General features: G+C 48.5%; 1 protein-coding gene across 3 annotated transcripts in view; it reads right to left on the bottom strand.

Moving 5' to 3' along the window:
• PHLPP2 (PH domain and leucine rich repeat protein phosphatase 2) overlaps positions 1–25,909 on the bottom strand; it is a 125,282-nt gene that overhangs the window by 13,464 nt on the left and 85,909 nt on the right. For 2 of the 3 annotated variants that reach the window (XM_044987371.1, XM_044987372.1), the window contains exons 12-18: positions 23,535–23,690; positions 22,452–22,652; positions 20,145–20,307; positions 17,468–17,598; positions 16,312–16,422; positions 15,481–15,675; positions 14,821–15,052 (exon numbers count right to left, since the gene is read on the bottom strand). In XM_044987371.1, coding sequence (XP_044843306.1) covers positions 14,821–15,052; positions 15,481–15,675; positions 16,312–16,422; positions 17,468–17,598; positions 20,145–20,307; positions 22,452–22,652; positions 23,535–23,690 — 1,189 coding nt within the window. The remainder of the gene's footprint in view (positions 1–14,820; positions 15,053–15,480; positions 15,676–16,311; positions 16,423–17,467; positions 17,599–20,144; positions 20,308–22,451; positions 22,653–23,534; positions 23,691–25,909) is intronic. The other variant, XM_044987373.1, reaches the window with a different exon arrangement.

Here is a 25,909-nt window from a genome sequence, read left to right as displayed (position 1 = left end):
GCCCATACCAAGGAAGTCGAGGGCCAGGGGGGTACCTCTGAATGGTGACAATGAGTGAGAACCCAGCTCCTCCGGCTCATTATCTGACTCCGAATGGGAAAGAGGTAGCACGTGGCGTGGAGATGCAGATGCCAACGTGTCCACTGATCCTGGCAAGCTCGGTAATGAGGCTCTGATACTGAGAAGGAGCAAGTCTAGTGCATCGGATATCGAGAGGTCTGATGCATACCTGTAGTCCACAGGTGCTGACAGTACTGGTATCAGTGCTGAAGGCAGCCAGTGCCGAGGAGCTTGCACAGAGGGAGTTGGAGACGTGGACCTGGTTGTATGGTCCGTCGGCATCACGTGCACCGGGGTCGGCGTCAGTACTGGTGATTGAATTGACGTAACCTTCCCCAGGGCAGACTGTCTATGTTTGTCACACCCTCATGGTACCGATATCTCTTTGCCCATGCCCACTGGGACTGTGTCAGCTTGGTACCATGTGTGCCCTGAGTACTGACTCTAGGCAGCTTCGACACCATTGCTGAAGATACTGATAAAGCTGCAGAATGTTTCTGGCTTGAACTGCGCTTGCTACAGGGACTCACAGACATCTTCTTACTGGTCTTTAGCGAGTGGCTCGATTCCTTAAAATCATCTGCCCTCGACATAGAAGGTTGTGGTGATGTCTCACACTTTGAGATTCTGGAGGCTGAAGGGCTGACTCCATGAGCAGGAGTTTTAGCCTTAACTCTCTGTACCTTCCTGGACCTGGGTTTTAGCTGCTGTCACCAACCACACTTTTGTGGATTGTGCTTCTCCCTGAGGCAGTGAATACACTGCAAGTGTCCGTCCCTTACTGGAATGGAATCTTTGCAGCTGGCCAGGCATATCCTTATCCAGGGGGTCTCCCCCGCCTGGGTTGGTGGGAGGCGAGATCTTATTGTTGTTTTATTTTCTCTCTCTTTTTCTTTTGGCATGGGCAACTAACAAATAGAACAAACAAAAACAAACAAATAGAAAAGAAAGGGGCTTCAAAGCAGCAAAAAAAATTGCAAAACTATCAGGAGTTAATGATCCGTGAACAGACAGCTCTCAGCTCTGTCTCTAGCATAGGGTGGTTGAGAAAGAACTGAGGGAGACATGCCCACACACACTGGCTAGTCTCGTGGCAGGCAGGCAGGGAGCTGCGTGTGCATGCACACATACCTACAGTGGAGCACCCTCAGCGACACTACTCCAAGAACTACACCAGTTACTGTACAGGTAGCTAACCATTTTTTCTCCTTTGAGTGATTGTGCACATATACATTCCACTGCAGGTGACTCATCTGAAGTTCCTGTACAGGTGGAGTGACTTCAGATCATGTGAACAAAGATTGTAACACAGGCTTGCCAAAGCTGGCATCATCATGAGAGGCTTGAGTGATGATGTAATGTCCGGAAAATGTATGTACAGATGTCCATTTTGCTGCTTTGTAGGTACACCTCTACCCCGATATAACACGACCCGATATAACACGAATTTGGATATAACACAGTAAAGCTGCGCTCCGGGGGAGGGGGAGGGGAGCTGCACGCTCTGGCGGATCAAAGCAAGTTCAATGTAATGCAATTTCATCTATAGCGCAGTAAGATTTTTTCGCTCCCGAGGACAGCATTATATCGAGGTAGAGGTGTATCTGCTATTGAGACAGTGTTCAAAGGCTGATGAAGTGGATTGAGCCTTTGTGGAGTGAGCTATTATTCTCAGTGGAGGAGAGACATTAGCAAGAAGATTAATGCAGTCAGAAATCTAATCTGAGATTCGCTGAGGTGACATTGATTGACCCTTAACACTCTCAGTGTAAGCTACGAAAAGCCTAGGAGAGGTTCTGAAGGACCTAGTTTGGTCCAGGCAAAATGCCAAAGCTCTAAGAATGTCCAAAGTACGAAGACTTGTCAGCTTTGGAAGAATACAGTTTTGGGGAAAAAGTTTGATGAACAGTTTGAGGAAAAAGAAGATGAATAGTTTGGTACAGCTGGAAAAATGACACTACTTTAAGCATAAAGTTAGGGTACAGTCTAAGGGAAACCTTGTCTTTATGGAATATTGTGGTCACGCAGGAACTCTTGAAGTTTTAAAACCCTCCTTGTGGAAGTGACTGCCACCAGCAATGCTGCCTTCATAGACAATAAGCAAGTGTGAGGTTGTACCCAGAGGTTCAAAGGGAGTCCATGGGGGTCGAACACAGTGAGTGGAGAGATGGCAGTAGGATCCTGGGTAGAGGTTTCCTCCACAGGGGGAGGAGGAGACAACGTTCTCCTAGAGCAGAGCTCTCAAACACGTGGCCCGCAGGCTGCATGCAGCCCATAAAGTTATTTTCTGCGGCCTGCAAGCTCCTTACAGCCCCCGCACCCCCATTCCCCAGCATTTACCTAGAGTGGCTCTGGGCTGGCGTGCACCGGGGGCAGGGCAGGCTCCCTGCCTGTGCTGCTCCGGGAAGCGGAAAGAACATGGGGGAAGAGTGGCGCAGGGGCGTGTGTTGATGTTGCTTCAGGCACCACCCCCAGCAGCTCCCATTGGCCGCGGTTCCCCGTTCCTGGCCAATGGGAGCTGCTGGGGGAGGTGCCTGAAGCAACAGCAACATACGCCACTGTGCCTTTGCTCTCCTACATTCCAGACACTCCCTAGAGCAGCACGGGGGCAGGGCGGGCAGGCAGGCAGGCAGGCAGCCTGCCCTGCCCCCAGTGCACGCCGGGCCAGAGCCCGCCCCCCGAGACCCTCCTGCACCCCAACCCACTGTCCTGAGCCCCCTGCTGCACCCTGCACCCTGACCCCCTGCCACACCCCTCATCCCTCCTGCACTCCACACCCCAACTCCCTGCCCTGAGCCCCTGCCACACCCCACACCCCTCCTGCACTCCACACCCCAACTCCCTGCCCTGAGCCCCTGCCACACCCCACACCCCTCCTGCACCTCCTGGGGGCAGGGAGGGGGCGGAGTTGGGGTGGGGATTTCGGGGAAGGGGTTGGAATGGGGGCAGGGAAGGGGTGGGAAGAGGCTGGGCAGGGAGGGGCCTCATGGAAGGGGTGGAGTGGGGGCGGGGCCAAGGGCAGCGGGGCCAAGGGTGGCTGGGGGGAGGTGTCAATAATGCGGCCCTCGGGCCAATGTACTAGTCCTCATGTGGCCCTTGTGGTCATTTGAGTTTGAGACCCCTGGTCTAGAGCATGACCATGATGGAGGTCTAGAATCAATCAGAGCAGCCCAAGCCCAGTAAGGCCATGAAAGATACTGCATAGTCTGAGCCATCCACAGTGAGAGACACCCTGCTAGAGCTTGCTTATAAGAAACCTAGACCTGGTCCTTAGATCCTGTTCTGACACAGGACGCATCACCTCTTTCATGAGGTGAACTTTGAGGCATAAATCCCTCTGTTTTTTAGTCCTGGTGGGGAAGCATGTACAAGTACAGTAACTCCTGACTTAAAGTCATCCCAGTTAACATTGTTTCGTTGCTGATCAATTAGGGAACATGCTCATTTAAAGATGTGCAATGCTCCATTCTAATGTCGTTTGGCTGCTGCCTGCTTTGTCCACTGCTTGCAGGAAGAGCAGCCCAGTGGAGCTAGCTGGTGGGGGCTTGGAACCGGGGTGGACCAGCAGCCCCCCTATCAGCTCCCCACACTCCTAATTTCCCTGTGCAGCAGCTGCCCAGCAGGCTATCAATTGCAGCTGTCCCTCCCTCCACTGCCATGTGCTGCTCCTGCCTTCGCCTTGGAGCTGCTCCCCAAGACTCCTGCCTGCTGTGTGGGGGGGAGAAAGAGGGGAGCTATGTCAAGGTGTCCCTCTGCCCCCTGCTTACCCCATCTTGCATAGAGCAGGGGGGACACATGACAGAGGGAGCTTCCCGGCGGCAGCAGCTACAGTCCAGTCTCAGCTTGCTGATCTAATTAAGGCAGTGTACTTCTGACCCCACTATTCATACTTAAAGGGGAAATGCGCATCTCTCTCCCTCTCTGAGACACACACACACACACACACACACACACACACACGGTGTGTGTCTCTGTCTCTGTCTGCCCTCCCTCCTTTCCTGCTGCCTTGTACAGTAGAATGTGAGAGTTAACCCTTGAGGGCTCAGTCAATTGCTAGTTCATCATTTAGCAGTTAAGGCATTCCCAGGAAATATCCCTCCCTCTGACTCCTCCACCTCAACCAAGCTTCACAATCATCATCACTGTGTACCAGTATTGTTTGTGTAAAACTTTGTGTGTGTGTGTGTGTGTGTGTGTGTGTGTGTGTGTGAGTGAGAGTGAGAGTGTGAGTGTGAGTGTGAGAGAGAGAGATTTCCCTGGAACCTAACCCCCTCATTTACATTAATTCTTATGGAGAAATTGGATTCGCTTAACATCGTTTCACTTAAAGTCGCATTTTTCAAGAACATAACTACAATGTTAAGTGAGCAGTTACTGTAGGGCATTTGTCTCTCACATGGCCCTCACCAAGACAAATCAAGCAGCTTTTATCCCTGTCACAGAAAGGCATAACACCCCCACATGTGGCACACTTAAAACCTGGGGAATTTTTTGCATAATAAATCCTCCAGGTAACTATTAAATGCTACCTAAACTAACTATACTACACAAAATACTACTATAACAATATACACTAAATGAGTTCTGAAACGCTGGCTAACCGAAGCAAATGCTATGGGGAGCACAAATTCTTGCTATGTGCAATATGAAGGAACTGAGAGAGAGGGGGGCAGACCCACCCCTTTATGCTCTTGTCTGAGAACACAAGGAGAGCAGAGGCTATCTATGGGATGTATGTGTGCACAGTCACTTGAAGGAGAACTAAAAGTTCATGTAGACAAGCCCTAGGATGTCTGCAAGGCACCTGACTTGGTACCCCACAACATTTTGATTAAAAAACTAGAATACAAAATCAACATGGCATATATTAAATGAATTAAAAACTGGCTGATAGGTCTCAAAACATAATTGTAAACAGGAAACCATAATTGAGCAGCTGTGTTTTAGTGGGGTTCTGCATGGATTGGCTGTTGGCCCTACTCTATTTGACATTTTTATCAATGACCTACAAGAAAACGAAATCATTACTGATAAAAGTTTGCAGATGACACAAAGATTGGGGAGTGGTAAAGAATGAAGAGGACAGGTCACTGATACAGAATAATCTAGATAGCTTCATAAGATAGGCGCAAGCAAACAACATACATTTGGCCAGAGGTGACACGTGGGGGCACACACAGTCATATGCCCCCCAGATTTCTGCCAGGGTGGAAGTCAGGATGAGCGCAGCTAAGGGTAATGTGCCTGGGAAAGGCACAGGCACCACGCACCCGCTGAGCCCTGCTAAAAGGCTCCCAGAGCAAGGAAAAGAGATGGGGCTGGCAGTGCAGCTTCGCCAGAGGGGGCACAGGGAAGCCCGTTGAGTCCCGCCTCTTCCACACCCTCAGCCACAGTTACCTGCTTGGCAGTAGGTGTCTGGAGGCCACTGTGGACAGGAGACGGAGATGACATGTGGGGTGATCATGTGCCCCCCCCCACACCTTTAAATTGTGCTCCCCACCACCATCAAGAGTTGTGTGTTGCCTCTGCATTTGGCCACGCTTACACACAGTCATACATCTACAAACACAGAATGCAGGCCATACTTACAGGATGGGGGATTATATCCTGGAAAGCAGTGACTCTGAAAAAGATTTGGGGGTCATGGTAGATAATCAGCTGTACATGAGCTCCCTGTGTGATGCTGTTTCCAAATGGGCTAATGAAATAATTAGATGTATAAACAGGGGAATATCAAGTAGGTGTAAGGAAGTTGTATTACCTCAGTATTTGGCACTCGTGCAACCACTGCTGGAATACAGTTCTGCTGTCCATAGTTCAAACAGGTTGTTGATCAGTTGGAGATGGTTCAGAGAAGAGCCACGAGAATGATTACAAAAAATTAGAAAATCTGTCTTATAGTGACAGACTCAAGGAGCACAATCTGTTTAGCTTAAAGAGAAGGTTAAGGGATGACTTCATCACAGTCTATATGTGCCTATACAGAGAAGAAAATTTGATAACAGAGGGTTCTTCAGTCTAGCAGAGAAAATATAACAATATTCAATGGTTGGAAGTTGAGCTAGACATATTTAGGCTGCAATTGAGGCTTATATTTATAGGCAAAGTGAGGTTAATTAACCATTTAAACAATTTATCTAGAGTTGTGGTGGATTTTCCATCACTGGTAATTTTAAAATCAAGATTAGATGTTTTTCTAAGAAATATGCTTTAGTGCAAACGGTAAATAATTCAGCATAGTCCCATGGCCTGAGTTATGCAGATCAGACTAGATGATCACAATGGTCCCTTCTGGCTTTATAATCTACGAAGGCATACCTATCAGGTGGACAGTTGGGGGTCTATGGGAAGTGGGTCTCAGTCACGCTCCTAGCAGATCATTATACATAGTGTGACAGATATGGCAATTTCCTGCAATATCCTTAATACTTTATTGTATGAAGTTTATGTATTACTGTGGGCTGGGACCGTATGTCACCTCTTGGGGCGGGAAGATGTGATAGATGCAAGACATGGGAACTCAAAGACTATAATGAAATGTGCCAGACAAGTATGGACTTTTGGGACAGTAAGTGTTAAGTGACTTTTTTGTGGAATCCTTAGAGAGAAGGTAATGCAAATTCCCCAACTCTGGTTAGCCAAAAACCCAGCTTTTTGAAGCTATGCCCTGAGAAGAAGTCATTATCTGCTGACTACCTTTTATAGAAGGCCAAGATCAAAGCCCGGAGCTGTATAAAGAAACAGCTGCCTTTGTTCTGGTTCCGGATCTAAAGCGATGAATATGTAACCACGGGGGAAACCCAATGATGGATTTTGAAGAACCAAAACCTACCAAGAGCCCTAAGTTAGAGTTGGGGTGACCTCCTGGGGTTAGCATGCATAACTTCTTTTATTGTTTTAATACATTTTCTCTGAAATGCTTTTCTTTGAATAGATGGGCTTTCTTAGAAAGAGCTGTGTGGTATCTTATAACCATGGGCAATACACTGATCATAGCCTTTGCAGAGAAAAAAAAAGCCCAGTTGATGACCTTTTTAGACAGTCTGGATTGCTGGGGATACCACAGTGTAAGGAAGGGAGCTGTAGAGCCTTAAAATCCTTGGTCAAGAGGGAGTGAGATGCAGATCTCCACTCAAAAGAGATGATGGCTGGGGGCCAGAAGCCTAAAATGGGTGCACTTGGTGGACCACAGAGAGGGAATACAAGTGCAGTTGCCCTGAAACTGTGACACATGGCACATAACCACAAGTGGCATTAACTGGCCCCTTGCTGGCAATAAACGTACTTCCTTCCTACAGGTGGTCTTGCCACATCATGGAGGAGTCAATGGTCAGGGGAAACCTTCATAGATTCTAAGGTCAGAGAGGACCACTCTGATCATCCAGTCTGACCAGCTGCATAACACAGACCAGCACATTTCACCCAGTGATTCCTGCAACAAGTCAGTAACTTTTGGTGGAGCTAAAGCATCTCTTTCAGAAAATTATCCAGTCTTGGTTTAAAGACTGCAGGTGATGGAGAATCCATCACACCATTTGGTGAGTTGTTCCCATGGCTAAGTACCCTCACTGATAAAAACTTGCATCTCATTTCTAGACTGAATTTGTCTAGCTTCAACTTCCACCCACTGGATTTTGTTAACCTTTTTCTGCTAAATTAAAGACATATCTACTATCACAAATCTCTTCCCTATGTAGGTACTTATAGACAATGACCAAGTCACCTCTTAACCTTCTCTTAGATACACTTCATAGATTGAGCTTCTTTCGTTTCTCGCTATAAGGCAGGTTTGCCAGACCTCAAATAATTTGTGTAGCTCTTTTCTGAGCCCTTTCCACTTGCCAGCATATTTTCTGAAGTGTAGACAATAGAACTGGACAAAGTATCCAATAATGGTATCACCAACCTTTTTGAGAAAGAAGGAACCTATACAGGAAGAATGGGCTCCACCTAATCCAAAATGGACCCAGATTGTAAAATTAAATAGGTCACAGAGGAGTTTTTAAACTAAAGGCTGGGGAAAATCTGGCAGGTATGGAAGTGCACATAGTTTGGACAGACATGTCTCATAGGGGAGGATTTATTAAAGGGGATACTTTATATCATAGTAAAGAGGAGAGAGGATAGAAGTTGAGGAGAGGCTGAGGAACTCGGCTTATTTAGTCTGCAGAAGAGAAGACTGAGGGGGGGATTTGATAGCAGCCTTCACCTATGTGAAGGGAGGTTTCAAAGAGGATGGAGCTAGGCTGTTCTCAGTGGTGGCAGATGGCAGAACAAGAAGCAACGGTCTCGAGTTGCAGTGGGGGAGGTCTAGCTTGGCTATTAGGAAAAACTATTTCACTAGGAGGGTAGTGAAGCACTGGAATGGGTTATCTAGGGAGGTGGTGGAATCTCCATCCTTAGAGGATTTTAAGGCCCAGCTTGAAAAAGCCCTGGCTGTGGTGATTTAGTTGGGGTTGGTCCTGCTTTGAGCAGGGGGTTGGACTAGATGACCTCCTGAGGTCCCTTCCAACCCTGATATTCTATGATTCTATGATAAAGAACAGGTAAGAACAGAAAAGAAACAGTCAAAAGAAAACGATTCTCATTCAATTACATCACATGAAGGCAGACAATTAAGTATTGACACATTTTATAAGTGGTTGTATACAAATGCAAGAAGCCTAAATACTAAGATGGGTGAACTTGAATGCCTGTTATTAAATGGGAATATTGATATAATAGGTAAGGGTATAATTATGTCATGGAAGTCACGGAAGTCATGGAATCTGTGACTTCCACTGACCTCCGTGACATTTTCTGCCCTGGGGCTGGGGCTCCCAGCCAGCCCTGCCCTCACAGCTCCCAGTCCCCAACCTGGTGGGGGGACCCCATGCACCTGCCCAGCTGCGGCAGGAGGGCAGCGGGACCCTGCACAGCTGCCCAGCTGCAGTGGGCAGGAAGTGGGACCCAGCTAGCCCTGGAACCCACAAGGGAGAGGCAATTCTTGATTTAGTCCTAAGTGGCACACAGGATCTGGTCCAAGAGGTGACTACAGCTGAATCAATGGGTTCATACCTGAGCCATTCTTTTTAGGTGACAAATCTGATGAACTGCCCCATGTTGAGGAGATTTTGGAACAAACTGATATATTAAACAGTACTAAGTCACCGGAACCAGATGGTATTTACCCAGGAGATCTGACAGAACTCAAATATGAAACTACAGAACTAGGAGGAGAAGGAGCAACTGAGGCTATCCATGAAGGAGTTGCTCATGTCGGGAAGGTGCACAGCATGGAGAGTGATGCTGTGTTTGAGGCACCAATTCCAAAGGAGAATGGCCTCCACACAGAGGAAAGGGTAGCAGGCCCTGCCCTGTTTGTTGCTATATAGGACCGTCGTCATGTTGTCAGAGAGCAGTTGGACATGGCAAGAATGGAAGAAGAGTAAAAGTGCATGGCAAGCTAGGCGGATGGCTCGGAGCTCAAGAACACTGATGTGCATTCTGGCTACCTTGGGTAACTAGAGGCCCTGGGCCATGTGGCCCTCCATATGTGCTCCCCATCCTGCCAGGGAGACAGCTGTGGTCAGGGTGGTGCATGACACCAGAGGTGTGAAAGGGATGCCCATCAGGACGAGCTGCACCACCAAGTGAGGGAGGCCAGGATGGAAGTGGGGGAAGAGGACCAGCTTGGAGAGAGGGTCCCTCTGTGTGTTGTAAGTCAAGCGGAGCCAGAGTTGGAGGCAGCACATGTGAAGGTGTGTGAAGGGTGTCACAGCGGTGCAGGTCGCCATGTGGCCAAGGAGCGAGAGGCACTGTCGGACGCACGTGTGAGGTCAATGGCAAATGTGCGCAATGAGAGTGGTGAGGGCAGCAAAATGGTCTGACTGTACAAAGGCCTGGGCCGCGATAGAGTTGAGACACGCCCCTATGAAGATGAGGTTGTGAGTGGGAGTAAGTATTGATTTGTCTTTGTTGATGCAGATGCCGAGCTCATCCAGTTTGGATAGTGGCAAGGAGACGAGTGCAGCAGAGTGCAATGAGAAGCCAGTCGTCAAGACAGGGAGAGAAGGAATGTCCCAGGTGGCACATATATGCCGCTACGATGGCGAGGACCTTGGTAAAGACTTGGGGGGCAGTTGCTATGGGAAGGGCTCTGAACTGGTAGTTTGAATCGCCTACCATGAAGCAGAGAAATTTACAGTGGGCAGGATGACTGTCAGTATGAAAATAGGTATCCTTCATATCAAAAGCTGCGAACCAGGCTCCCTTGGGAAGACACAGAAGTATCAGGGGAAGAAAAGACGGTTACTCACCTTTGTAACTGTTGTTCTTCGAGATGTGTTGCTCATATCCATTCCAATTAGGTGTGCGCGCGCCGCGTGCACGTTCGTCGGAAGACTTTTTACCCTAGCAGCACTCGGTGGGTCGGCTGGGCGCCCCCTGGAGTGGCGCCGCTATGGCGCCGAATATATACCCCTGCCGACCCATTCGCTCCTCAGTTCCTTCTTGCCGGCTACTCCGACAGCGGGGAAGGAGGGCGGGTTTGGAATGGATATGAGCAACACATCTCGAAGAACAACAGTTACAAAGGTGAGTAACCGTCTTTTCTTCTTCGAGTGCTTGTTCATATCCATTCCAGTTAGGTGATTCCCAAGCCTTACCTAGGCGGTGGGGTCAGAGTGAGATGTCGCGGAGTGTAAGACCGCTGAGCCAAAGGCAGCATCGTCTCTAGATTGTTGAACCAAGCCGTAATGCACCGCAAAAGTATGGATGGAAGACCAAGTAGCGGCCCGACAGATTTCTTGAATGGGCACATGGGCCAGGAAGGCAGCCGAGGAGGCTTGAGCCCGAGTGGAATGGGCAGTCAGATGTCCAGCGGGAACCTGCGCCAAGTCATAGCATGCCTGGATACAAGACGTCACCCAAGAAGCAATTCGCTGGGAGGAGACGGACATACCCTTCATGCGGTCAGCGACAGCCACAAAGAGCTGAGGAGACTATCGGAAGGGCCTGGTTCTCTCAATATAAAATGCGAGAGCCCTGCGGACGTCCAAGGTGTGCAGTTGCTGCTCCCGACGCGACAAGTGTGGTTTCGGGAAGAAAACAGGGAGGAAAACGTCCTGATTGACGTGGAATGCAGACACCACTTTAGGGAGAAAGGCTAGGTGAGGTCGAAGCTGTACCTTGTCCTTATGGAAGACCGTGTACGGAGGATCTGCAGTGAATGCGTGAAGCTCTGAAACTCGTCTCGCCGATGTAATGGCGACGAGGAAGGCCGTCTTCCAGGAGAGGTACAGCAACGAGCAGGTGGCCAAAGGCTCAAAGGGATGACGCGTAAGCTGAGCGAGCACCAGGTTCAAGTCCCAAGTAGGGGCAGGTCTCCTGACCTGAGGGTACAGACGTTCCAAGCCCCTACGAAACCTGGACACCATATGGTGAGAAGACTGTAGAGCCTGCGTCTCCGGGATGGAAGGCGGAAATGGCAGCAATATGCACTTTAATGGACGAGACCGACAGGTTCTGCTCCTTAAGGGACCATAAGTAGTCCAGGATAATGGGAATGGGCACCTGATCCGGGAGGAAATCCCGCTGAGCGCACCAACAAGAGAAGCGCTTCCACTTGGCGAGATATTTTGTTCGCGTAGAAGGCTTTCTACTCCCCAGTAGGACCTGCTGTACAGCATCCGAACAGCGCAACTCCGACTCGTTTAGCCAGAGAGCAGCCATGCTGTCAGATGGAGGGACTGTAGGTCCGGGTGGTGAAGTCTGCCGAAGTACTGGGATATAAGGTTTGGATAGAGCGGCAAGGGTATCGGATCTGCCACTGAGAGGTCGAGCAACTGCGTGTACCAATGTTGCCTCGACCACGCTGGAGCAATTAGGATCAGCCGAGCCCTGTCTGTGCGGAGCTTGAGGAGGACTCGGTGGACGAGTGGGAACGGAGGGAAGGCATAAAGGAGGCGATCGTTCCACGGAAGCAGGAAGGCATCCGAGAGGGAGCCCGGGGAGCGACCCTGGAGAGAGCAGAACTGCTGGCACTTTCGGTTCTGTCGGGTGGCGAAAAGGTCTATGAGGGGAAACCCCCACCTTTGGAAGATCGAATAGAGGACGTCCGGGCGGATGGACCATTCGTGAGTGAGGGAGGATCTGCTCAATTGGTCCACCAAGGTGTTCCGGACTCCTGGGAGAAAGGATGCTACCAGGTCTATTGAGTGGGCTATGCAAAAGTCCCAAAGCAGAATCACTTCCCGACAGAGGGGGGAAGATCGCGTTCCCCCTTGCTTGTTGATATAATACATGGCCGTTGTGTTGTCCGTGAAGACTGAGACACAACGACCCTGTAGCTGATCCTGGAACGCCTGACACGCCAGGCGGACTGCCCTCAACTCCTGAACATTTATGTGCAGCGCCAACTCCTGGGGAGACCAAAGGGCTTGAGTACGAAGTCGCCCCAGATGTGCGCCCCAACCCAGGGACGACGCGTCCGTTGTTAAGGACACCGAGGGTTGCAGCGGATGGAATGGGAGGCCCGAGCACACCAGGGACTGCGACCTCCACCAATTGAGGGAGGTGAGGACACTCGGTGGAATGGTGAGTATCATGTCTATGGCATCTCTGCCCAGACGGTACATCGAGGCGAGCCAAGTTTGAAGGGGCCTCATGCGCAGCCTGGCATGCCTTGTCACGAACGTGCACGCTGCCAGGTGGCCGAGGAGGCAGAGGCAAGAGCGCGCCGAGGTTGTCGGAAAGTCCTGGAGCGTCTGAATGAGAGAGACTATCGAGTGAAAGTGAGGCAAGGGCAGACTGGCTGTTGCGAGAGTGGAGTCTAGCAATGCCCCGATGAACTCTATTCTCTGCGTAGGTACTAGGGTGGATTTCCCTACGTTGAGCAAGAGTCCTAGACGGGCGAACAAGTCTTTGATGATGTCCACTGCCGTGGTCACTTGCGCGGCCGAGGTTCCTCGAATTAGCCAATCATCGAGGTATGGGAAGACATGAATTTGGCGGCGGCGGAGGAAGGCTGCGACTACTGCCATGCACTTTGTAAACACCCGTGGGGCCGTGGAGAGGCCGAAGGGGAGGACCGTAAACTGAAAGTGCTGGCGGCCCACCACAAACCGCAAATACCACCTGTGCGGAGGGTATATTGAAATATGGAAATATGCGTCCTTCATGTCGAGAGCCACGTACCAATCTCCGGGATCCAGGGAAGGGATGATGGTCCCCAAGGATACCATGCGAAACTTGAACTTTTTCAGGTACTTGTTCAGGCCTCGCAGGTCGAGGATAGGTCAGAGATTGCCTTTCGCCTTGGGGATTAGAAAGTAACCTAATTAACTATCAGTTGGTGGCTCCTTCACAGAGCCATGAGCACAGGCGCGGTTCACCCCCACCCCGGACACCTGCCCCTTCTGTGGCATGAGGGAGACCCTAAATTAAAAAAAAAAAAATTAAATAATTGGAGATATACCAATCTCCTAGAACTGGAAGGGACCTTGAAAGGTCATCAAGTCCAGCCCCCTGCCTTCACTAGCAGGACCAATTTTTGCCCCAGATCCCTAAGTGGCCTCCTCAAGGATTGAACTCACAACCCTGGGTTTAGCAGGCCAATGCTCAAACCACTGAGCTATCCCTCCCCCCCTGGAGTGCGCCAGGTTGCAGCCCCTATTCCAGCTCCTCTTAGACATCCTGTTACATTTTTGGTTGCACTTCTCCCCTCACCTCCTTCTCTACGCACTCCCTATCCATGGCCCCACAAAGTCCCGGGACCTCCTGGTCAACCTCCTCGTGGCCCTGGCTAAAATGGCCATCTACAAAACCAGGGAGAGGAGGTTGGCCACTGTCGAAGACAGGATATTGGACTAGATGGACCTTTGGTCTGACCCAGTATGGCCGTTCTTGTGTGTCCATCCGGAAGTGGAAATTGCGGATAAATCTGATGAGTAAGCAGAGACTATGAATAACTATATACAGCAAGAACTAGAGAACTCGAAACAAGCTTACAATCACCGAGGAATGGGGGTTCTGACTCTGGCCATGCAGCGGTAAGAGGGTACTGGAGCGGCATCGACCCCCACAGCTTCTTAAAGCCTCAGACGCACCACACGGTTGATGCACATTCGGGTCGACAGACACTACTATGAACAGTTCCAGCTCCAGCACATGGCACGTATACGCACCCGCAATTGGAATCCACATAGGGACCATCACTCAAAGAAGAATAGATGTTTCAGAATAAGATGCGACCCCTCTCCCCGCACACACATAATATAGTCAGTCAGAGCCCTGCTGCACAAGATCCAAATCACCCTATCTTTTAGCCCAGAAAATTATGACCATTTTAAAATCTATCCCCATCCATGTGGTCCCATGCTAGAGGGAGTGAAGAGGGGAAGCAGCTCATTTGTTTCACTAAGTGAATGACCTTTTGCTTAAGTCAGGGTCTTCACCATGAGCCTCAGGGAGACACCACACATCAGCTGGCAGTTTGTTCTGGCATGTGGGGTTTTAAGATATGCTGGCTTCTCAGACCTATCCCTCACCCTCCCAGATATGCCCAGCTATCTGTTCAGCATGGCATTTCAAGAATGCTCAATGCTGAATGTCCCACCAGCAGCAGGAGCAGAGCTGGGAAGCAGCAGAGACAAAAGAGATGCAAATATTTATCTCTGTAGACTCTCTGCTGTGATGCCGCCTGCAGCAGGTTAGAGCCCAGTGCTGTTATTAAACCCATATTGCAGGATGAAAGCTGAGCTGCAGAAAGGCAGAACTGACCTCTGTTATGATGGCTTTTTGCACCTTGACTCTCCTGGCCTCCTCAGGATATTGTTCCAGGCTGAAGACTTTGGAAAGAGGCAGGGGCTTTCCACTGCGGCACAGAATAGCTTGGCATGTGCCCACATTGGCCAATGTCAGAGTGAAGCTGCCAGCCAGATCAGTAGCATCATGTCGAATATAGCAGAGAACAGCAGAGGAGCCCAGCTTCTGGCCAGCCATCCCCAGCTTCCTATTGGAAGGAAGAGACAATATGAAAAGAACACAGCTTCCAGTGACAGGTACTTAACAAACAGGCCCTTGCCTCTCCTTCATACATAGAGTGCTAGGTATCAGAGTGATGTATATACCCATGACCCCAAGACCTACCCATTGGGAGGGATGCAGCTGAACACCCTGCAGAGACCATCCACACTCGATCCTGCATCAACAAGTGAGATTCCCTCTCTCCCATCGATGCGAGACGGCCCCCTCTCCCTCAGCAAATCAGCCACCCACTTGAGCCTCCCATTTATCAAACTGCAGGAACAAACAAATCCTTGCTGACAGGTGCAGCCTCCCTACCCTGCACTGGGACAGGATCTCTCCTGTGCCCTTCTCACATCTCCATGCATCAGTCTGACCAGTTTTAACAGGTGCTCCCAGCACCTGCTGGCCTACCTGTGGGAGACCAGGAAGGTGTTAGACATGAAAACAGAGTCTATGTTTGACTGCTGCACCTCCTCCAGTAGCACATCTGCCATAGTGCATTGCAGGAGACGAGGCAGCTCCTCATTCTTGTCACCGTCGAACATGCCGTACACAGCTTCCACACTGTCGGCAAAGCTCCCCAGAGCCAGGGCTGACACACAGAGCCTATAGGGGGAGGGTAAAAGCAACTTGAATCTATTTGAGGTATTTATATGGCCTCATGACCATAGTATCTGAGTGACTCACAATCTCCCAAATAAGTCTCCTCACACATCCCTGTGAAGTAGGGCAGTGCTATTATCTCATTGTACATATTGAGAACTGAGGCAAAGAGAGGCTAAGTGACCTACCCGAGGTCACATACAAAGTGTGCAATGGAACTGGGACATAAATTCAGGTTTCTCAAGTCCAAGGCTAGTGCCTGGACCAATGGGGCAATCTTTCCTCGCCAGCACAGGGGGAACATGCAGAGCCTGCATGGGGAGCGCAGAGGCAGTTCTACCTAGTGGTTTCTACACACACACACCCACACCCCCAAGGGCAGCTCTACCCAGGGATGGAGGGCAAAGACCGTCAGTGTCCCAGAGCATGTGGACTTTAGTCAAGGAAGGGAGTGGGGAAGGGAGGCCCCAGTTGCCAGGAGAAGGCAAATGATCCAGGAAGCCACAGAAGGCTGGCTAGCTCCTGGGGACAGCAGGGTTTGATTGGTGGTCATTCAGCAATGTATGCTGCCCGTGCCCCAGAACAGAGTGGGTGTCTCAGGATCCAAGTGTGAGCCCCACATCAGGCAATAATACTCACTTATTCCTCTGGCCAGCCATCTCGGCTAACCCATGATTCCAAAGCGTAGAGGAGAGTGCTGAGTCTGCCGTGAGGGAGGGCTTGGCATCAATCTTCAAGGTGGAAATGTGACTGCAGAGACAGCACCACAAAGGTCATTCTGCTCCCACAGACTGCATAACCACCTGGGGCATCTCAACATAAGCATTAGGGTTAAAGGCCAGTTCACCCTACCAATCTAGAGTTCCTAGAAAGCAGCCCCTTGAAAGAAGCTGAGACCAGGAAAGGGGATTAAGGATGAAGCCTTCCATGGGCTGTTATGTATCTACAAGGTGCCAAGAGATTCTTTGCCTGACAGTTCTATGCTGGTGTAGAGCCAGCATCTGCATTTTGACTGCTGCAAAACGGACAGCATTAGCCAGTTATGGACGAATGATTGTGGGAAGGGGATGTCAACGACTTTTGCTGTGCTCAGTGACCCAGTCAACACATTACTTCCACCTCTGGTACATGCTTCACAGATAAAAATGTACACCTTATTTGCAGTCTGAATTTGTCTAGCCTCAACTTTCAACCATTGGATCTTGTTATATATTTGTCTACTAGACTGAAGAGCTCATTATCACATTTGTGTTCCTTGTGTAGGTACTTAGAGACTGATCAAATCACTCGTAACCTCTTTGTTAAGCTAAATAGATTGAGCTCCTTGAGTCTATCTCTATAAGGTATGTTATCTAATCCTTTAATCATCTTGTGGCTCTTCTCTGAACCCTCTCTAATTTATCAACATCCTTCTTCAGTTGTGGACACCAGAACTGGACACTATTGCCGAACAGGTCGCATCAGTGCAAAATACAGAGGTAAAACAACCTCCCTACTCCTACTTGAGGTTCCTGTTTATAGAACCAAGGATCGCATTAGCCCTTTTTGGCCACAGAATCGCATTGGGAGCTCATGTTCAGCTGCTTAACCTCCATGATACTTCAAGTCTTTTTCAGAGTCATGGCTTCCCAGGATAGAGTTCCCCCTCTTGCACGGATGGCCTTCATTCTGCGTTCCTAGACATACGACTTTACATTTGTCTGTATTAAAATGCTTCTTGTGTGCTAATGCCCAGCTTGATAAGCCCTTCCTGGAGAGCTTCTTGCTTCATTGGCCTGGCAACCCCACAACTCACCTGAAGATGTCCAGGGTCTTGTGTTCTAGCACCAGGTTCGTGTTTCCAGTCAGGTCCAGCTCCTGCAAGGTAGCTGGCAGCACCTCAGGGATCATGATTTCTGTTAGTTCATTGCAGCTCAAGTCTACAAACTGCAGAACAGAGAAAACATAACAGAGAGGGATCCCTTCCTGCAACCCCCCCAAGGGCTCCGTCACTACATTTCCCCTCCATACCTCTTTTCACCCCCACCTTCCAGCGCCCCAGCGCTACATTCCCCACCCCATTTTGGATCTCTCTCCAACCCCCAGAGGCCCTGCTGCTATATCTTCAACTCCATATTATGAGGGGAGTGTAATATCTTCAGGGAGACAGCCTCTCTCAGTTCTGGGTCACAGATCACTAGTTATTTGCCTTAGCGGCTTCTAAGTCTCTTTTCCACTGGTAGGTCAGGCCTGTCAGTTGCATTTTCATGATACATTTCTGGGATCTAATTGGCAGTGGTGTGGGGAATGTAGTGATGGAACCCACCACCAAGTGCAGATCAGCAATAGGATGGAGTTGGAAATATACAGGCCAGTAAGCCTCACTTCAGTACCGGGCAAATTGGTTGAAACTATCGTAAAGAACAAAATTGTCAGACACGTAGATGAACATAATTTGTTGGGAAATAGTCAACATGGTTTTAGTAAAGGGAAATCATGCCTCACCAATCTACTAGAATTCTTCGAGGGAGTCAACAAGCATGTGGACAAAGGAAGTCCAGTGGATATAGTGTATTTAGATATTCAGAAAGCCTTTGACAAGGTCCCTCACCAAAGACTCTTAAGCAAAGTGAGTTGTCATGGGATAAGAGGGAAGGTTCTCTCATGGATTAGTAACTGGTTAAAAGAGAGGAAACAAAGGGTAGGTATAAATGGTCAGTTTTCAGAATGGAGAGAGGTAAATAGTGGTGTCCCCCAGGGGTCTGTACTGGGACCAGTCCTATTTAAAATATTCATAAATGATCTGGAAAAAGGGGTAAACAGAGAGGTGGCAAAATTTGCAGATGATACAAAACTACTCAAGATAGTTAAGTTTCAGGCAGACTGCAAAGAGCTACAAAAGGATCTGACAAAACTGGGTGATTGGGCAACAAAATGGCAGATGAAGTATAATTTTGATAAATGCAAAGTAATGCACATTGGAAAACATAATCCCAACTATACTAACCTAAATTAGCTGTTACCACTCAAGAAAGAGATCTTGGCATCACTGTGGATAGTTCTCTGAAATCATCCACTCAATGTGCAGCAGCAGTCAAAAAAGCTAACAGAATGTTGGGAATCATCAAGCAGCAAAGAATCCTGTGGCACCTTATAGACTAACAGACGTTTTGCAGCATGAGCTTTCGTGGGTGAATACCCACTTCTTCGGATGCAAGTCTTGCATCCGAAGAAGTGGGTATTCACCCACGAAAGCTCATGCTGCAAAACGTCTGTTAGTCTATAAGGTGCCACAGGATTCTTTGCTGCTTTTACAGAACCAGACTAACACGGCTACCCCTCTGATACTTGGGAATCATCAAGAAAGGGATAGATAATAAGACAGAAAATATCATATTGCCTCTATATAAATCAATTGTATGTCCGCATCTTGAATACTGTGTGCAGATGTGGTCATCCCATCTCAAAAAATATATATTGGAATTGGAAAAGGTTCAGAAAAGGGCAACAACAATGAATAGGGGTATAGAATAGCTGCCATATGAGGAGAGATTAATAAGACTGGGACTTTTCAGCTTGGAAAAGAGGCGACTAAGGGGGGATATGATTGAGGTCTATAAAATCATGACTGGTGTGGAGAAAGTAAATAAGGAAGTGTTAATTACCCCTCCTCATAACACAAGAACAAGAGGCCACCAAATAAAATTAATAGGTAGCAGGCTTAAAACAAACACAAGGAAGTATTTTTTCATGCAACGCACTGTCAACATCTGGAACTCCTTGCCAGAGGGTGTTGTGAAGGCCAATACTATAACTGGGTTCAAAAGGGAGCTAGATAGATTCATCGAAGATAGGTCCATCAATGGCTATTAGCCAAGATGGGCAGGGATGGTATTCCTAGCCTCTGTATACCAGAAGCTGGGATTGGGTGACAGGGCATGGATCACTTGATGATAACCTGTCTGTTCGTTCCGTTTGGGGCATCTGCCATTGGCCACTGTCAGAGGACAGGATACTAGGCTTGATGGACCTGTGATCTGATCCAGTATGGCTGTTCTTATGTTCTTATATAATGACAGAGCTCTTAGGAGTTGGGGGGGGGAGATCCTAAATGGGGTGGAATGTAGTAACAGGGCCCCATGGGGATGGTGGTCAGAGGTGGTGAGAAATGTAGTGTTTGGGCCTCATACAGATATGTGCAGGACACTCTCAGCTGGACTTGGGTTCAGTTCTGCTCCTCGTGTCTCATAAATGATAGAAATGGAGGGGGTTCAGAGATGGACAATGAATATGAAGGAGGGAATGAAAAGTCTGTGACTTTAATTTAAAGAGGAGACAAACAAGAAGGAACAGAATAGATATAGGATGCACATATTATACCCTCTATGGGACCTGCATCTCTAATGCTGGAGCCTGCAGTTCCTCTCCCAGCAATTCCACTGTTATCCTTCCACCCCAACTATTTCCTGAAACCTTTCACCCTTCAGAGGTACCTGAATACGAGGTAGGTGCAGGATCTCTGGGAAGATACTGATCTCATTTGAGTGTGCAATAAGTGTGTGCAGCTGCTTGCAGTTTGCTATCGTTGTAGGAATCGTCTTCAGCTTGTTGCCACTCAGGTTCAACTCTTCCAGTTGCTCCAGTTTGCTCAGTTTGCTGAAGGGGAAATCCAAAGTAGCACATCTCATGAGCCAGAACCTGCCACCATCAGAATTCATAGGCACAGGACCCAAAGGGTTAATCTGCTCCCTGGGCAGGAGAAACTAGAGAAGCAGCCGAAGGAAAGGTTCAGCTGCTTACTAGCTGTGCTTCTGATTTATGGATAGGAGATAGCCAGCAAGTCCAAGGAGACATGGTAGTGAGAACAGGGACTGTCAGGCCAGGATTTGCCCAGTAGTCTGATTCCTTTGCTCCTGGCTCCTACATGCATGAAAGCAGAAGAGAAACTCATCACAGGCAACTCGGCAGGACCAGTGAACTTGCACCCATGAGTTTCCAGGGACTTGACTGAGAAGCTCTGTGGGTCACTAGTGTAGATATTTAACAAATATTGGAATTCTGGGGAAGTCCCAGATGACTGGAAACAAACTAATGTTTTATTTAATAAGGATAAATGGCATGAAACAATAGCTTAATTACCTTGACACTGACCCTAGGCAAAATCATGGAAAGGCCAATATAGGATACAATCAATAAAGAATTAAATGATAGTAGCATAATTAATGCCAGTCGACATGGTTTTATGGACATAGGTCTTGTCAAACAATCTAGATACAGTTTTTTTTATGAGATTACAAGTTTGGATAACATAGATAAATGTGTTGACATAATACACTTAGACTTCTGTAAGACATTGTATACAACACATACATTAACAGATTAAATGCATTAAAAACTGGCTAACTGATAAATCACCAAAAATAAATCTAAATGGGCAATCATCATCCAATAGGGGCTTTTCTAGTTGGGTCCTGCAGGGTCTGTTGATGGCCCAATGCTATTCAATACCGTTATCAATGATCTGGAAGAAAATAAAGACTCACTTATAGTAGAGTTTGGAGATGGCACAAAATTGGTGGAGTAGTAAAAAGAGTAATAAGGACGAGTCCGTTCTGGAGATTGACCTGGATCACTTGGTACACTGGGCTTATTGAAGTGCATGTTGTTCAAATACAACAAATGCAAGGTCATACACCAACAAAGAACACAAGTCACACTTACAGGATGGGGAACTGTTTTCTGGAAAGTAATAACTCTGAAAAGGATTTAAGGGTCATGATAGATAACCACCTGAACAGGAGATGCCAATTCCAATGCTGTGGGTAAGAGGGAAAACTTGATCCTTGGCTGTATAGGCAGGGAATATCAAGAAGAAGTAGGGAGGCAGTATCCCCTCTGCTTACAGCACTAGTGAGACCATTATTGGGATAGTGTGTCCAGTTCTGATGTTCACACTTCAAAAAGGATATTCAAAAACTGGAAAGGGTTCAGAGAAGAGTCAACCAAATGATCTGAGGTCAATCTATGTAGTTTATTGAACAGGAGGTTAAGAAGTGATTTGATCACTGTCTAGAAGTACTTACAGGGGGTAAGATTTCTGATGCTATATGGCTTTTTAACAGACAAAGGCATTATGAAATCCAATGGCTGGAAGCTGACTCTAAACAGACTCAGACTTGATATAAGGCACTTTTTTTTTTTTTTTAAGTGAGGGTCATTAACCATCAAAACAACTTACCAAAGGATGTGGTGGATTCTCAGTCACCTGAAGTCTTTAAATCAAAAGTGGGTATCTTTCTAAGAGAGATGCTCTAGCTCAACCACAAATTATGAACTTAATGTAGGAATCAATGGATAAAATTATATGGCCTGAGGTATGTAGGATGTCAGACTAAATGATCAGAACGGCCTTCCGGCCTGAAAATCTATGACTGTATGAACAGTATGATTCAACAGCCTTCACATCAACAGCCGCTGTAAAGTACACTGCCCACTGCTGTTAGCAATGCAGCCACCCCAGGCTCAGCCAGCCATGCACCCCCACCTCCACCACGATCGGCATGTACTAGGAGTATGGGAACCACAGCAGCCAGCACTATCCTGAGGGATACTGATGGATGCTTGGGAGGAAGTGAATCTTGAGTCACGTATCAGAGGCACAGCATCTCACCATGACATTGATAATCTCCTACCAGTTCCCAGTGAGAGAAGGAAACCCACTCACTCTAAACCAGCTGAGTTGATTGATTCTAGCCCTGTTAGCTGAGCATTACCTTTCCCCACCTTTTGTGTGCATTTACCTTGCAGGGAAGGTTTGCAGTTGGTTGTTTGCCAGGTGCAGGACCCGTAAGTCTGGGTGTCCCACCAGGTCAGGGATGCACAGATCTGTGAGGTTATTATTGGTCAAGTAAAGTAGCTGCAGCACGCTGAGACTCTCTTCCCCAGGGCAAACAGATGGCAAGGACTCCAGGCTGTTGGCAGATACATTCAGGTACCTGAGACTAACAACAACGGATTAAGAGACATTAGGTTCCATCCCATCCAAAACAACTTCATCAGATACGACAGTGACAGAAGCCATATGAGAACCTGGACAGATAGCTAGGGCCGCATTATGATAACAGAGGTCATACCAGACGATTATAATGGTCTCTTCTGGCCTTAAAAATCTATGACTCTAAAAATGACTAGCTATATAGCACTGGAGATGCACATAGTGCTTTGCAACAAAAAGGAAGTCCCTGCCCTGAAGAGTTTGCAAGCTAAGTTGAGAGAGAACACAGGGAATGGGTAGAAAAAGGCTGAGTGCAGGAGGCTCTCACAGTCACTTGAGAGTATAAAGCTTGTGTTTTATTTTATTTAGGATTATTCCATTCCGGTGAGTATCTCTTCTCTGCCCTTAACACCTTATACTGCACCTATCACAGTGGTATCCAAGTGCCAGTCTGCTTTCTCCTTTGTACCTCAAAAACTTATATACTGGTGTCAAAGAATGAAAACTCCTCAGGGCAGGAATTTTGTATTCCTATGTGCATATGAATCGTGGTAGAGAAACAACAATAACTACAGGCAACTTCCTTGGTGGGCTGGTGAGTTAGACTACACTCACCTTTCCTGCTATTATACAGAAACCTGATTCCCTCAGCAGTCAGCTGGGTGATTTCTCCCCTTGGTACCTGGATTACTGCCTCATAAAACACAAATCTGTCCTATTACCTCTTACTCAACAGGCAATTAAGCCCCAGAACCTGGCACGGTCAGTCACGCAAGCAGCACTATAACCCTTTACAGCTCCAAAGGTGAGACAGCCAGAGGAAACTGATCTTTCACCAGAGTTAGGTAAAAGATTCTATCCTAATAAAATGTGTTCTGCTGCCACTTACTTCCGAGCCTTGAGGAAGAACATCTCCGGGAGTTCAGTGATCAGGTTGTGCTGGAGGTCCAGCACCTCCAGGGGAATGTGTTCCAGCAGAGGTGGAAGGCTCTGCACATGGTTGTGTCCCACCATCAACTTCCGAAGACTCAAACTACTCAGGGTCCTAGGAGGACAGAGAGCTTATTGAATTAGTTTGGCTCACCCTTCTTTCAGAGCCCCACAGCAGAAAGAGCCTGGTCTTTAATCCTGTTATTAAACAAAATTAGGGCTTAAGAACATTACATTGCCTGGGTCAGTGAATTTTAAACAATGCAAAGAGTGAGAGGCATGTGTGATCAGGCAAGCCCCTACCTTTGTGTACACACATGTATCTGAGTGTCCCTGCAATTCTATCCAAGCTACTGTACACGTATCTGGAGATCGCTGATTTGTGCTGTAGGCATGTGTATATACACTGTTGAGCATACTTCACAGGATAGGATGAAGGAGGAATGGAACAGCAAAGGATGGACTAGAATTTAGTGACTTCCTCCTCCTGACAGAAGGGACTATTCTCAATGCTGACTAAAGGATTCTGGGCTCAAACTGTGCTGGATCAACAATCCAGTGTGGTTTTGAGGCTGCCATCACATGCTCCAGAACCTCAGCTTTTCTTTAAAAAAACAACCCAAGTCTCTAGCCCTAATGACTGCAAAGATAATTTCAGAAAGTTGAGCTGAGTGTAACCACTACAGTGATGTCTACCTGAGTCTGCAGACAGCCCAAAATAACAAACAGGTGTAAACTGCCCCATTAATTTCAGTGAGATAATTCAGTTAACAGCGCTGACGCTGGCATCTCTTTCATGACAACATGTAGGAAAGGAAGAGATCATCACACTGTGGAGCTCTGAAAGCCACTGCAGGTGACAGCTTATTTGGGAACCACCAGTGAATGGTGCTGAGGAGTTACCAGCATCATTTTTTCCCTGCTCCAAGGATGAAGGTGTAACATCCAATTCTCCTCATACAGCACCTGCTCTGGGGTGGGGCACCTTCTCCTCTGGCTTCCAGGAGGAGCCAGCAGCAGTCATTAGTGGCCTATTCCTGCTTTCATCTACTCAGCAGAGCCTGGAGGCCCTTGCCCTTGTACTGCAGAGGGTGGCCCTCTTCCCCGAGCAGTGACAGGAGTGCAGGACCCTCAGGGTTTCAGGAGCCTGGTCTGCCCTAGCACTTATTCCCTGGCTCTAGAGCAGGGGTGGGCAAACTTTTTGGCCCAAGGGCCACACTGGAGTTGCAAAATTGTATGGAGGGCCAGGTAGGGAAGGCTGTGCCTCCTCAAACAGCCTCACCCCACCCCCATCCGACCCCCTCCCACTTCCTGCCCCCTGACTGCCCCCCTCAGAACTCCGGACCCATCCAACCCCCCCGCTCCTTGTCCCCTAACTGCCCCCTCCTGGGACCCCCCCCGCCCCTAACCGCCCCTGGAACCCCACCCCCTATCCAATCCCCCTGTTCCCCATCCCCTGACCCCTATCTACACCCCCTCCCTATGACAGCTCCCCCATCCCCCCGGGGACTCCCACGCCTATCCAACCCCCCCATCCCCGACCTCCCCATCCAACTGCTCCCTGTCCCCTGACTGCCCCCTGGGATCCCCCACCCCTTATCCAACCCCCTGGCCCCGGCTCCCTTACCATGCCGCTCAGGGCAGCATGTCTGGCAGCCGTGCCGCCCGGCCGGAGCCAGACACGCTGCCACACTGCTCAGCAGGAGAACGCAGCGGCGCAGCTGCGGAGGAGGGCGACAGTGGGGGAAGGGCTGGGGGCTAGCCTCCCCGGCTGGGAGCTCAGTGGCCAGGCAGGACAGTCCCACGGGTCACACCTCTGCTCTAGAGGCTGCTGGTCCGCTCTCTGCATCAGTTACAGCCAGGGCAGTTCTCCACCTCAGAACTATTGTTTCAAGCCCTCTGCATACCGAGACACGTTACTGCATCAGTTAACCTTGAAAATATTACCAAAGTATTTCATTGCCACTATGAGGAGCAGTAGAATCATAGAAACGTAGGGATGGAAGGCACCTCAAGAAGTCATTAAGTCCTGCCTCCTGTGCTGTGTCAGAAACAAGTAAACCCAGATCATCTTTGATATGTGTTCCTCCAACCTGTTTTTAAAAACTTACAATGGGGATTCCAAAACCTCCCTTGGAAGCCTGTTCCAGAGCTTAACTACCATTTTAGTTAGAAGTTTTTCCTAATCTCTAACCTAAATTTCCCGTGCTGCAGATTAAGCCATTACTTCTTGTCCTTTCTCCAGTGGACATGGAGAACAATTGATCACAGTCCTCTTTATAACAGCCCTTAAAATATTTGAAGACTATTGTCAGGTCCCCACTAAGTCTTCTT

This window comes from Mauremys mutica, chromosome 14, assembly GCF_020497125.1.
Source record: "Mauremys mutica isolate MM-2020 ecotype Southern chromosome 14, ASM2049712v1, whole genome shotgun sequence".
Classification (NCBI taxonomy): domain Eukaryota; kingdom Metazoa; phylum Chordata; order Testudines; family Geoemydidae; genus Mauremys; species Mauremys mutica.
Note: the sequence above shows the minus strand (reverse complement) of the source record. Positions and strands in the feature narration are given on the sequence as shown.